This window comes from Eptesicus fuscus, chromosome 18 (genome assembly GCF_027574615.1).
Source record: "Eptesicus fuscus isolate TK198812 chromosome 18, DD_ASM_mEF_20220401, whole genome shotgun sequence".
Lineage (NCBI taxonomy): Eukaryota > Metazoa > Chordata > Mammalia > Chiroptera > Vespertilionidae > Eptesicus > Eptesicus fuscus.
In genome coordinates, this window is record NC_072490.1 from 3,732,720 (window position 1) to 3,747,181 (window position 14,462).

Genomic DNA, 14,462 nt, shown 5'->3' on the forward strand with positions numbered 1-14,462 from the left:
GCTTTGCCAGAGCACTGTCAGCTGGGGCTGCAGTCCGTGGCTGGTGGTGCAGCCTGAGGCCCCGTCCCTGCAGCCTGAGGCCCTGTCCCTGCAGCCTGGGGTCCTGTCCCTGCAGCCTGGGGTCCTGTCCCTGCAGCCTGAGGCCCCGTCCCTGCAGCCTGAGGCCCTGTCCCTGCAGCCTGAGGCCCTGTCCCTGCAGCCTGAGGCCCCGTCACTGCAGCCTGAGGCCCCGTCCCTGCAGCCTGAGGCCCCGTCCCTGCAGCCTGAGGCCCTGTCCCTGCAGCCTGAGGCCCTGTCCCTGCAGCCTGAGGCCCCGTCCCTGCAGCCTGAGGCCCCGTCCCTGCAGCCTGAGGCCCCGTCCCTGCAGCCTGGGGTCCCGTCCCTGCAGCCTGAGGCCCCGTCCCTGCAGCCTGAGGCCCTGTCCCTGCAGCCTGAGGCCCTGTCCCTGCAGCCTGGGGTTCTGTCCCTGCAGCCTGAGGCCCTGTCCCTGCAGCCTGGGGTTCTGTCCCTGCAGCCTGGGGTTCTGTCCCTGCAGCCTGAGGCCCTGTCCCTGCAGCCTGAGGCCCTGTCCCTGCAGCCTGAGGCCCTGTCCCTGCAGCCTGGGGCCCTGTCCCTGCAGCCTGAGGCCCTGTCCCTGCAGCCTGAGGCCCTGTCCCTGCAGCCTGAGGCCCTGGCCCTGCAGCCTGGGGTCCTGTCCCTGCAGCCTGGGGTCCTGTCCCTGAAGCCTGAGGCCCTGCAGCCTGAGGCCCTGTCCCTGCAGCCTGAGGCCCCGTCCCTGCAGCCTGAGGCCCTGGCCCTGCAGCCTGGGGTCCTGTCCCTGCAGCCTGAGGCCCTGTCCCTGCAGCCTGGGGTCCTGTCCCTGCAGCCTGAGGAGCCGTCCCTGCAGCCTGAGGCCCTGTCCCTGCAGCCTGAGGCCCCGGCCCTGCAGCCTGAGGCCCTGTCCCTGCAGCCTGAGGCCCCGTCCCTGCAGCCTGAGGCACTGTCCCTGCAGCCTGAGGCCCCGTCCCTGCAGCCTGAGGCCCTGTCCCTGCAGCCTGAGGCCCCGTCCCTGCAGCCTGAGGCCCTGGCCCTGCAGCCTGGGGTCCCGCCTGTACGGTGCACTCCCTGCTCCCCTCCCTGACGGGCACTGGGTCTGCCCATGTGCGTAAATCACGGACACGGAGACCAGCCCTCACCGGAAGTTCCATGCATTTCTCAGAAGGCACGACCGACCACCTCGAGAGAGGAGGTGGCGAGAGAAGGTGACTGGGAGGGACATGCGATGATGACAGTGCTGCCCATCACAGGGCAGAGGCAGCGATGCCCCACTTTCTCTTTCCTCCTCCCCAGTCACTGATCACCGCGGGAGAATGAGCTTTCCCTCCTCCCCCTCCGCTGAAGGGCGGGGCTGGGAATCTGGGCGCTGGGGGTGACTGGTTTTCCACGGTGACATCTCAGCCTGTCCGTCCAATGCCACCTCCATAGAACCGGGGCCACCTTTGTCCCTGGGACCTTATGAACCAGATCAAGTCCGGAGGACGACAGGGTCTTTTCCTCACCGGCCTTCGTGTCCTGGCTTCCCCCTCCCCCCTCCCCCTCAGCGAGGCTCCTTCGGTGCCTTTACAATCAGAGCCCCGGAGGCAGACAAGAGTCCCCCAAAGCCCTCCGTGCACAGAACCACAGGCGGGGCCCGAGCCCGCAGTTGGTGGCAGAGAAGGAAACGCAGGGTGGCGTGACCTGGGCCGCTGAGATAAGACGGGACCTTCGCATGTGAGCTACGGCCTTACGTAATGCTGACCAGCTTTGCTGTGGGGAAATGGGGTCCCTCTTTCAAAACCACTCAACGAGCAAACGCCTGGTCTCTGAACAGCATGTTCCGTGGTCAGGGCTCGTGACGTTTTGCCGCAGGCCCCGCGGAGGGGACGCTGCGTGATGCCCGCTGTCCCTGGTCCCTCCCAGGAAGGACCGCCATCGGTGGTGAGAGAATAGCTCAGGCGATCACTGGGGGACCCAGAACGTCCGAGCCAGACTCACAGCTGGATGGGGTCACACGCGAACCCTCCCGCAGGGCAGGGGCGCCCTCGCCCGCCCCGGGGACTCACAGAAGGCACGGCCCAGCGGAGAAGATGGAGCGAGGGGCTGTGGCTTAAGGGGGCCCGCTCAGCTGGTGGCCCCGTGAACTGATTAGACTAGATTTTCTTTTAGGCTGCGTTGGCAAATTTCTCCTGACACTTAATGTTATTTTCTGTGAAATGAAGTATACAATATCATTTAAGAACTTCAAGTCTCACTGATTTAAATTTTTATTAGTGTAATTTATTGGCGTTTAAACTGCTGATCTGAACATTATCCTAATTAAATAGAGGATAAATTTTCAGCCACCGAATTCTTTTGTCCCCAGGGGGAGAGCAGACCAGCTTGGGTGATTTTAAAGTGGAAATAAACACATTTCCGTAAGTTATGCTGCGGGTGGCCCCGCCCCGGTCAGAAGTGTTTTCCCTTATCGCCCCTCGTCGGGGCCATTACTGAGCCGGTTTTAAAGGCCATTTAAAGGGGAACCAAAGCAGACAGTTAACTTCTCTTGACAGTTCGAGTTGGTCTCCCTCACATCCCCCCGACGTTTCGCCTGGAGAGAGAGAAGCTTACTGTGGCTCAATAACCCGGTGCTGTGTGCTGAGACTCACCGCCTGCACACCTCACCGCCTGCACACCTCACAGCCCTGATCCCATTTCCCTGCAGCCACAGTGCTGCTGGCCCAAGAGGCCTCCCCCGAGCCCCCCATGTGGGGTCCAGGTAGAGGAGACGCTGGCGAGATCTCCGTTTGATGCTCTGAATGGCTTCCCTTTCCGTGGGTTAGAAAACCACCGGGCACGCTGGCGCGTATACCAGTTCGTGAAGATTTTACATTTAATTTACACGTATTTCTTAAAAGTTCGTGCACTTGTTCCCTTACAGCATGGTTTGTGGGGCTTGGCATGGAGCCCATCGGTGTGGCTCAGCCGGGGGTTCCCGCCCAGCGGGCTGCGGTCAGGCCACGGAATCCCCACCAATGTGTTTGCACATGAACTGCCAGCTAAATGACAACCCTGGCGTCAGCAGGTGTGCACGGGACACAACTGTTCACAGAAGGAGGAGGAAACTGGGGGATCTGGGGACGAGGTCACGCCGGCCACGCTTTCAGCCCTGGCCTCAGACACTAATTGGGGTTAGCTCCGATGAAACCTAAGAAAGCACAGCGCGAGCTCCCCTTAAGCCACCAGCTTTCTTTCCTCTGAAGTCATCCTAGGTCCTCTCGGCGCCGGTGGCCTCGCCCAGGAGTGATCTTTGATACAAAGTAGCCATTGGCTCCTCTCCTGTGAGAAAAGGATGGGCAGAACCTATGGAGACTGCTCGCCCCTCGTTACCGTGTTTCGCTTCTGACTTTCATTCTAAACCGCAGGAGGTTTTAGAAGTCTGTGCAGGAGAAGATGCCACGGAACTATTTTCAGGCCGAAAGCCAGCCCTGCTCCCCCACAATACCTCTGACGATGAGGTCGGCGGCCGCAGACAGCTGGTCCACACTGGTCTGGACCGTGCAGACGTATTTCCCAGCATGCTTCAGCTGAATGTTCCGGATCATCAAATCCCCAGCTGAATCCTGCTGATAAAGGAGCGGCCACAATTAGTTCTTAATGAGTTCTAATTGTGGGTTTATTTTACCCTGGTGGACGGGAACATGAGGGATGCGAGGAGGCGGCCCGGCCGTAAGGACCCCAGCTCGTGCGGACACACCTGGGACCGGCCTGCAGGGGTCTGGCTTCTCTGGGTCTCATTTGCCACCGGGTTCGAAGCACGTGACTTAGGGAGATTGGGAGGAAGAATGCTCCGGTCCATCAGCTCCGGCTGGGGAATAGCTCATTGGAAGTGACAAATGGGCCGCAAATTTGGGGGATCTATAGTTAATCTCGGTGACATCGATCATGATGGCTTTGAAGGTAATTAAAACTATACAACTTGGCCCTGGCTGGTTTGGCTCAGTGGATAGAGCATCAGCCTGAGGACTGAAGGGTCCCAGGTACGATTCCAGTCAAGGGCACATGCCTGGGCTGCGGGCTTGATCCCCAGTGGGGGGCGTGCAGGAGACAGCCAATCAATGATTCTCTTTCATCATTGATGTTTCTATCTCTTTCCCTCTCCCTTCCTCTCTGAAATCAGTAAAGATATATTTTTTAAAAAAGTATACAATTTGGTACTTGATTTCCGTTTTAAAAAGCGCACGGAAGAGCCCAGCTCTCGTGGCTCAGTGGTTGAGCCTTGACCTATGAACCAGGAGATTAGGGTTCGATTCCCAGTCAGGGCGCATGCCCGCGTTGCGGGCTTGATCCCCAGTGTGGGGCCTGCAGGAGGCAGCCGATCCATGATTCTCTCTCATTACTGATGTTTCTGTCTCTCTCTCCCTCTCCCTTCCTCTCTGAAATCAATAAGAACATATTAAGGGAAAAAAAAAAAAAAAAAGACTAACTTTGCGTTTCTTTTCCAGGGAACCGAGCTGCCTGTGTCAGCGCCACGCGGGCGGGTCCTGTGGACAGCGTGGCCTCAACACTTACCCCTCCGACCCGTTCGAAGTGGTCCCCGTCCCGGTCGAAGTCTATCCGGTGTCCATTGAATGACCAGGTGAACACGATGTCCAGTGAGTGGTCCTGTCTCACCTGGCAAGTGAGGACGATGCTTTCCCCGACGGTGACGTCCATGCTGGCGGGGGGCACCGTCACCCTCGTGGGGTCTGCAGAGCGAAGACAAGAGAGAGGACACAGGCTGGGGGCTCGTGCAGGAACACGCCGATTCCAGAGCCTCATTTCATTTTTTCTCAGGCTGTGACCCCAACCCTCAGATTCAGGCCAGGAGGTCATTTAAAAAAAATTTTTTTTTATTAACTTCAAGGAGGAAGGGAGAGGGAGAGACACACACACACACACACACACACACACAGAGAGAGAGAGAGAGAGAGAGAGAGAGAGAGAGAGAGAGAGAGAGACATCAATGATGAGAGAGAATCATGATCAGCTGCCTTCTGCATGCCCCACACTGGGGATCGAGCCTGCAATGCAGGCATGTGCCCTGGCCAGGAATCGAACCGTGACCTCCTGGTTCATAGGTCGATGCTCACCCACGGAGCCACGCCGGCCGGGCTGGGTATTTTCCACTTTTAGTGAGGAAAGGAGTGGAGAGCAAATCACCTTAGGATGATTCTAAGCCAAAGTCTAGGAATCACTCCCTTTTGACAGAACATGTCCCGGATCATTTTTGAATTTAAAATTTTCCTCACCTATCCATGAATAATTCCTGGCTACAATTATACTAGGTGTACCAGTTAATAATGGCGGATTTTTGTCATCAAAGAAAACACGATAATTTCAAGAGAAACATCAGAAGTGCTTTATTCAAAGTAATGTCCATCGCTAGCTACACATTTCCCCCATCTTTCAGGTAATTTGTGGATACCGTCCCAATAGAACTTTTCTTGTTTTGAGGCAAACCATTGAGAGACCCAATTTTCCACTTCTTCATGCATTTTGAAGTGCTGCTCAGAAAGTGCGTGTGCCACTGATCGGAACAAATGGTAATCTGAAGGAGCAAGGTCTGGTGAATACGGAGGGTGGGTTAATACTTCCCAGGCAAGATCTTTTAACGTGTCTTTAACTGGCTTTGAAGTGTGTGATGGTGCATCATCATGAAGCAAAATTACTTTGCCGTGTCTTCTGGCACATTCTGGTCATTGCACTATCAAAGCGTGGTTCAAATTGATTATTTGTTGTCGGTAGCGATCAGTATTAACGGAGTTTCACCTGGTTTTAGAAGCTCATAATGCACCACACCCTCCTGATCCCACCAAACGCAGAGCAGTGTCTTCTTTCCGAAGCGATTTGGCCTTGCAGTCAATGTTGATGGTTGACCTGGATCAACCCATGATTTTGTGCGTTTGGGATTCTCAAAATAAATCCACTTTTCATTGCCAGTCACAATTCATTCGATGCAAAAAAGACTTTCTTTCATGCCGTTGAAGCAACATTTTACTAATGACTTTTCGGTTTTCCATTTGTCTTTCGTTCAGTTGATGTGGCACCCATTTTCCTTCCTCTAAAATCTTTCCCATTGCTTGTAAACGATCGGACATTGTTTGCTGAGCAACGTTTACTCTTTCTGCAAGTTGTTTTTGAGTTTGACACGCATCTTCATCCAGTAATGCTTGTAATTGTTGGTCTTCAAACTTTTTCAGTTGACCCGGACGTTCTTTGTCTTTCACATAGAAATCATCACTTTTAAAGCATTTAAACCAGCGTTCACAAGTATCTTGAGATGGAGCATGTTCACCATAAGCTTCCCGAAATATACGATAAGTTTTTCTTCAAAATAAAGTAATGAATTAAGACTTCCTGCAAATGCTCTTTTTTTGGCACAAAGTTTGACATTTTTAAGCGTAAAAATATCTATGATGTTGACACCTTCAGCAAATTTGACATATGAAGTTTTGAAGCTTGCTGTCAATACCACAAAATAGCATACGTGTCAGATCGCATATATATTAACATACACCGAGTGACCAGATTATTATGACCACCTGACGTTTGTAGGCAAATTAGCCGTACACTGCATCGAATGGGATATGGAAGCTGAAGGCCTGTTCGAACACTTTTGCTGTCTGCAGTTACCAAGATAAAACGTCTCCAATTCGCACAGGAACACAAGGATTGGACAGTCGGGCATTGGAAAAAAGTCATGTGGTCCGATGAATCACGTTTCCAGTTGCATCATGCAGATGGCAGAGTGAGAATTTCGCAGAAACAGCATGAAAGCATGCACCCCACATGCATGAGTACAACCCTTCAAGCTGGTGGCGGCGGTGTTATGGTTTGGGGCATGTTTTCCTGGCATGAAAACATGGGCCCTTTAATTCGTGTGGAACAACGTCTGAATAGCACAACATACCTAAGTATCGTTGCTGATCAATTTCATCCCATCATGTTGATGGCGTATAACAATGGAGATGGCTTCTTCCTACAAGACAATGCGCCATGCCACGGCGCTCGTATATTGCAGGAGTGGTTTCAAGAACGTGAGGGAGGCTTTACCTTGCTTAGGTGGCCCCCACAATCACCAGATCTCAATCCAATTGAGCATTTGTGGGACGAAGTTAAAAGAGCCATCAGGCAGCTGGTTCCACAGCCATCAAATCTCACAGAACCGGACAGAGCTCTTCATCAGGCGTGGTGTCAGATTCCTCGAATCACCTTTCAACACCTGATGGAGTCAATGCCAAGAAGAATCGCCGCAGTATTGAAGGCAAAAGGTGGCCCAACGAAGTACTGATGGGGTGGTCACAATAATCTGGCCACTCCGTGTGTGTGTAACTCCAGCTGGTGAAAACCATCCGCGTTAGTAACCGGCACACCTGGTGTGCGTGTATGGTTTCCCTCGGGCAACAGGTTGCCGAAGTCCACTTCACCCAGCCGTCCGCCGACGCTGCAGTGCAGGTGCTCACTCACTGCTGGGTGTACCCACCGAGCGTGCGTTGTGCGTTTCGGCCCAGCACAGTGTTGTGTGCTTTACAAGGATTGTTTCATGTGTTCTTAACAAGCACGCACTCTTACCGTCCCCCCTCACCGGTGAGGAAGCATGTCTAAGAGGGGTCAAGGCGCCCGGCCAGTGCGTCACTGGGCAAAAGGGTCCCACAGGCGCCCCGCCCGTGTCTGTGAAATAAAATCCCACCGCGGACAGTGCGCGGGGAAGGCGCAGGAGGGCCTTGCTGGTGAAGGGCGTCCACGGATACAGCGTGAGGGATGATCTCCCTAAAACACAAAAGCAATGGCCTGCGCCCCTCGAGGCAAGGAGGGGGTGCCACAGACTGTGCCTTCCTTGGTCACGGCCACATGCGGGGGACAGCCCAGGGCCCGGCCTGCCTGTGGCCATGCAGAACCCGGGAAGAACCGCCTCTGGTCAGCAGGTGGCGCTGCTGCCACAGCTGAAGGAGCAGCCTCCTCTGCTCCTGCTCCCATTGGCGGCTGTCTGCTGGTTTTCAGGTTCCTCAGCCCGGGGGAGTCAGCATCTCGGAAACGGGCAATAATTCTCATTCTCTTCTTTAAAAATACGTTTTTATCGATTTCAGAAAGAGAGGACGGGAGAGGGAAAGAAAGATAGAAACATCAATGATAAGAGAGAATCATGGGTCAGCTGGCTGCCTCCTGCATGCCCCTACTGGGCATGTGCCCTGACAGGGAACGGAACCGTGACCTCCTGGTTCATGGGTCGACGCCCAACCACTGAGCCACACAGGCCGGGCACTAATGCTCAGGTTCTAAAGCGGTATTTCTTCGTTTGCTTATGGAACCGAGGAAAAGTTACTGAGCAGCATGTGAAGCTTAAACAGAGGGTCTTCCTACCTGGTGGATGTTATCTGCTACCCTGCCCCTACCCGATGCATGAAGAATGCATAAAGCTTTTTGCACAACAAAATCCAGCAAACCCCCCCCCACACCCACACACACACACAGTCTGGGCCACTCCTGACTCGCTTGTTTGGGGGTGGTCAGTAATTCCAAGTGCACTTTTTTCTGGAAACCCTTCAGGATGGACACGATGAACAGCCCCTGGGCCCTGCCGGACGCCCCGTGGGCGGGCGTGGCGGGTGAGGCCTGCGCTCGCCGCTGGGAGCCATTGTTCCTGTGGTATCGCTCGGCCCAGAGCCTGACCTGCGTACAGTCAACGCGATCCAAGGAGGGAGGGTGAAAGGAGGAGAGTTCTCCATGCGGGTTCTGTGCCTGTTGCTCGTTTTGAGGAGAAAGTGAAGGAGGTAGGCAGCACCCTGTTGCCGGGAAGAACTGCCTTTGGGGCGGGCGGGCGGGTCCCCGCAGCCTCCGCGCCCACCCCAGCCACGGAGCCTGCTCCTCTATTGGGAGCTGCTGATCCAAAGAGAACAGGAGATCAGTGGAGGGCCAGGGAAGCAGGAAGAAGCTTAAATTAGTTTATGTTCAGAGAGATGTTTACGACTTTCCCTGCCTTTGAAGTTAGGCCCAGGGGACAGAAATCTGAAGTCACACCAAATTGTCTGAAACCTGCATGTCCTCGGTGCAGAGGACGGCGGAGTGAGGGAGAGTGGGAACGGGGAGCAGAGGAAAGAGACGGAAACGCAGAGAAACAGCAAGAGAGACGCGGCAGGGGGCAGAGCATCCCTGCTCCTCGGACCAGCGGTCAGGAGCCACACGGGACGGGCCCCGGCCCCGGAGGCAGGCAGGGGAGGTCAGGAGCCACACAGACCAGACGGGCCCCGGAGGCAGGCAGGGGAGGTCAGGAGCCACACAGACCAGACGGGCCCCGGAGGCAGGCAGGGGAGGTCAGGAGCCACACAGACCAGACAGGCCCCGGCCCCGGAGGCAGGCAGGGGAGGTCAGGAGCCACACAGGACGGGCCCCGGAGGCAGGCAGGGGAGGTCAGGAGCCACACAGGACGGGCCCCGGAGGCAGGCAGGGGAGGTCAGGAGCCACACAGGACGGGCCCCGGAGGCAGGCAGGGGAGGTCAGGAGCCACACAGACCAGAGGGGCCCCGGCCCCGGAGGCATGAGGCGCGGGGAAGCGGGGAGTGAGCAGACAGCCTGTTGAGAAGAACACTTCCTTCCTGGCGTTCAGGGATCAAACCGAGGGCGGCGGGCAGCTGCACCCATGTCAGCCGTGTCAGTCTGTCACTGGGGAGCCGCCTGGGTTGGAGCCTGTTTGTTCCGAGTCCCGGGTTTGTTCCTCCACTGACCGACCTCTGCGTGGTGCCCGCCCGTCTCCGCGGCGCCTGTGGGAAGCACCGCCTGGAAACGCCCTGGGGCTCGCCCAGCGCGGGATCCTGGGATCGGAGACACCGTCGAGGGGCATTGCTGGGGCAAAGAGAGGAATGGCTTTCTGCTCTGCTTGCTTAATTGGAAACAAAAATCAACTACTTCCTCACTCCAGAAGCACGTTCCTTACTTGAATTAAGGCAGACTCCTAGGGGTGTGTGTGTGTGTGTGTGCGCGCGCGTGTTTCTGTGTGTGTGCATGTTATGTGCCTCTCTCTGTGTGTGTGTGTGTTTTTCTGAGTGTGTATCCAGATGTCTGTCACTCAGCACATCTTTTTGTTGTTGTTAATTCTCACCCAAGGATATTTTCCGTTGATTTTTAGAGAGAGAGGAAGGGAGGGTGAGAGACAGAGAGAGAGAAACATCCATGGGAGGGAGACCCCTCGGCTGGTGCCTCCCGCACGGGCCCTGATGAGCCTGCGGCTCTAGTGTCTTAAAGCCCCCGGGTTCCAGGTTTGGCCACGTGGCCCGATGAGGCGCGGGCCCCCCCGAGACGTCGTGGGACCCTCCGCGCTGCCCGTCCGCGGCTGTGATTTGGAAGGGATGGTGTCTGGCAGCCCAGGACGGCTATGAAGTGCAAACCCAGTTCATGGCATTTAACGAGCTTCATAAACCGTAAGGCGCTGCCCCGGCATGCGGTGGGATTCTTGCTGCTCTCCGGATGGGGATCTGCTGGGGAGACCCAGGAGGGGGGACTCCTTCCGCGGCTCAGGAGGGGGCCGTTCGGACGGGTCGGGAAGAGCTGGTGGTTGTAAGCGAGGCCCCCAGGACGGCTGTGGCTGCTCAGTCAGAGCCCGCGACGACGAAGGAATTCCTGCTCCCAGCACGGACGCCGACGCACAGGAGCTCCTGTTCGATTGCCCAGCGCTTCAGGCCGACGGCTCAATCCCAAGGCACGCCCCGGCCCCGGAGGGTACCGTGTGCTCGTCCCTGGAGGAGAGGGTGCCGCGGAAACGACCAGAAGGAGGACGAACCGCGGAACGGATGAGAAAAGTGGCAAGTTCTAGAAGAACCAGAGAACCGGTTAGGAAAGGAGAAAAGACAGGAACTGAGAACACACAGCACCGGTAGGGCTGGGCGAGGAGGGGGAGCTGGTTGGCCCCCCGGTCACCGAAGGTGCCCCTGCCCCACGCCACCGGGGCTGGAGGAGGGGACGTCCACGGCGACGCTCAGGGGTCCGTGCGCAGGAGGCAGTGTGGGCGACGTCACGGCTCGCGTGTTTAGCTTTCTGACCGTAACCACGCGCGAGGCTGCAGGGCCTTTACCCAGGTGGCCAGCGCTGTGTTTAGGAAACATCCCCGCCCCTTTTTAAAAATCTGTTTTATTGGTTTCAGAGAGGGAGGGAGAGGGAAAGAGATGAAGCATCAACGATGAGAGAGCATCGTGCATGAGCTGCCTCCTGCACGCCCCACATGGGGGATCGAGGCCGGAACCCGGCATGAGCCCTGACTGGGAATCGAACCGTGACCTCCTGGCTCCTACGTCGACATTCAGCCACGGAGCCCCGCCGGCCGGGCAGCCCCGTTAGTGTGGTGGTCGCCTGGTGGGTTGTGTACATGACGTGGGGAAAGAGAAGAGAATGAGGCATTTTCTGGAGGTGCCTCGTTCCTGTGGCCTGGAATGCTCTCTCAGGTCCTCCGTGAAACGGCGGGGACACCCTGAGGCCTGTCACCGTCACCGAGCACTGGCACAGTCCCACCGCCGGAGGTCACTGCACTCTGTGTCGCCGGGTGCCAGGACCGGGCCCCACACCTGCCTGTGTTCTCTTCCTAAACACAGCCCTGTCTTGCTTGTCCATCGTGCCAGCGGCGGCCCCAGCACACCTGCACACCCTGCCGGCGGGTAACGCGCTGAGCTTTCACCCCCTTCCAGGGTGAACCGATCTGAACTAATGCGTGCAGCCGGACTGAGCTTTGAACAAAGAGGATTTAGCCACTAGGCGTTCTGATGGGGCTCCACGACAGACAGCTTACGGAACAGAGCCGGCAGCAGCCGGCGACGAGGGCGCACAGACACCGAACGGGATGATGCCTGACGTTCGCGATGCCGTCGCTTCCCCTGACCCGCAGAGCCTGGGCCAGCACGGCCGTCCCTTTGGAAACGGGTGTTGACAAAAAAGTATTCCTGTCTGTAGATTCTTTCAAGTTTTGAAAATGACGTCAGTGTATGTTAATAAACACTGGCCTTATAATCACTGGTGCCTGGGTCTTTCAAAGAAAAGCAGCTTCCCCCAGACACGCCGGGGTTGGGGTGGGAGACGGCAACATTCAGTGCGAGGAAAACGTGCGTGCACGTCTCCAAGGAAATGCTGGGGCCCTGGCCGGTTTGCTCAGCGGTTAGAGCATCGGCGTGTGGTGCCAGGTTCGATGCTGGTCAAGGGCACATGCCCGGCAGGGGGCGTGCAGGAGGCAGCCGATCGGTGATTCTCTCTCATCCTTGATGGTTCTATATCACTGAAATCAATAAAAATGTATATATATAAAAAGAAACACTGGGGGTCTCTAAGCAATGACAACCGCCTCGCTTCGTAAGGACACCAAGAGGAGAGGAGAGGGACAGCTCCCGAAAGGAGGCCCGATGCTCAGGTCGCTGCTGGTGAAAGGATCCCTGGGAAATTCAGTGCGCAGACTTCCCTTCGCCAGCACCGTGGACAGACCCCCCCACCCCCACCCCGTGAAACAGCGCGGCGCCCCCTCGCTCATTTGCCAGGCGGCGCACCCATCTGCGGACGACCCCGGAGTGACTTCCAGGCTCCCTGCGCCCACGTCCAGCCTCCACGCCCTCCGTGGCCATCACCGGCGCCGTGACCAATGCCGCGGACAGGACAATCTGACCTGCGCCGGGAAGATGAACAACCGGGGAATCGCGACGCGGGCTCCCGATCGTTGGCTATGCTGATGTCTACAGCCGCCTTAATGGATTATTTGAGCGGTTTATGGGGCACGGCCAAAAATATACTTTATTGAGGGACATGAACGATCTGAGCCGAGCTGAGCGCAGGGATGTCTCTGATGGTGAAATATGAAATCTTTTGACAACCTCTGTTTTCACCTCTTGCCTTCTCTTTCATATAATTCCCCGGAGGCCCGGAATCACACAAGGACGAAGAGGAACTTTCAGGAACTTCAGAGAGAATTCCCAAGGCTGCGGGGAGAGTGCTCACCGCACAGGGTCACGCCAAGGCGCGTGGGGGTGGGTGGGGGGGGTGGGTGCCAATCTTCGAAGGGCCATCCGCCCCTCAGCAGGGGTCAGCAGAATCTACCAGTAATTCCTCATCTGGATTCCAGTACAGGGTGTGGTGACAGGATGCTCGGCACAGACTTAGCACCCGCACCGCGTCACGCACCGGGGGTCACCCACACGCAGTCCCCGCTTCTTTGACAGGCACAGTGACGTGACCCTGGTGATGCGGTAACCTGAGCGCAGTGGCGAGCGGGGCCTGAATAAACCCGATAAATTACGCAGGTCTCCATGCCGCGGGGCCTCCCCTTCCTTTGCTATTGGACTATGTGGCCCCAAATAATTTACATATGGGGATGATTTTATAGGAACAGGGTCGTAAAAAAGCCACAAAAGTAATCACTGGGATTATGGATGAGGCCCCGTGCTAGCTCCCTCCCATAAATCACCTCCTTCCTCCGCATGCCCAATCTATTAGGGCTCTGGGAAGCCCCGAAACCCTCTAACAGTAGCACAGGGGTGTTCTTCGTCAGAGGAGAGAGCCCATGAGGAAGGACAGAGCGGCTGGGAGGCACCCCACTGAGACGGGGTGCTGGGAAGCAACCGGATGGTGGCGGACAAGCCCGGAAGCCTGCACTACCACAGGGACTGCAAGCAGCAGACTGGCTTCCTGTCCAGACCGCCCCCCCACCCCCCAGGGGCCGGAACTGGTGGTGCGAGGTAGCACTGGAAGTCAGGGATGGATCACGGGACCAATGTTTCTTAGCCTCATTCAATCCCCAGACACTCACTCTTTCTTTCTTTTCTTTTTTTCTTTATTTTTTAAAATATATTTTATTGATTTTTTATAGAGAGGAAGGGAGAGGGACAGAGAGTTAGAAACATCGATGAGAGAGATACATCGATCAGCTGCCTCCTGCACACTCCCTACTGGGGATGTGCCCGCAACCAAGGTACATGCCCTTGACCGGAATCGAACCTGGGACCTTTTAGTCCGCAGGCCGACGCTCTATCCACTGAGCAAAACCGGTTAGGGCTCTTTCTTTTTTTAAAAATATGATTTTTGAGGGAAAAGGAGAGGGAGAGGAAGAAGGAGAGGGAGAGGGAGAGGGGGGGAGAAGGAGAGGGAGGGAGGGAGATGGGGAGGAGGAGGGAGAGGGGGAGGGGGAGAGGGAAGGGGAGAGGGGGAGGGAGACGGGGAGGAGGAGGGAGAGGGGGAGGGGGAGAGGGAGAGATAGAAACATCCATGAGAGAGAAACATCGATCTGCTGCCTCCCGCACGCCCCCTATTGGGCCGCCTGGCGTGCCCGACAGCCCAGACTCATCTCTGAGGCCCAGTCTGTCCACAGTGCCCGCTGGTCACTCTCGTTGGGATGAGGAATGACACGGCAGCCTAGGGACGCTTCCTCCCTGCCCGCTTCCGGTGCAGGGCCCAGCCCATTTCAT

General features: G+C 56.6%; 1 protein-coding gene across 1 annotated transcript in view; it reads right to left on the bottom strand.

Moving 5' to 3' along the window:
• Nucleotides 1-14,462, bottom strand: part of CNTN4 (contactin 4) — a 191,722-nt gene that overhangs the window by 11,956 nt on the left and 165,304 nt on the right. The window contains exons 12-13 of the mRNA XM_008155009.3: nt 4,567-4,742; nt 3,500-3,620 (exon numbers count right to left, since the gene is read on the bottom strand). Of these exons, the coding sequence (XP_008153231.2) occupies nt 3,500-3,620; nt 4,567-4,742 (297 nt within the window). The remainder of the gene's footprint in view (nt 1-3,499; nt 3,621-4,566; nt 4,743-14,462) is intronic.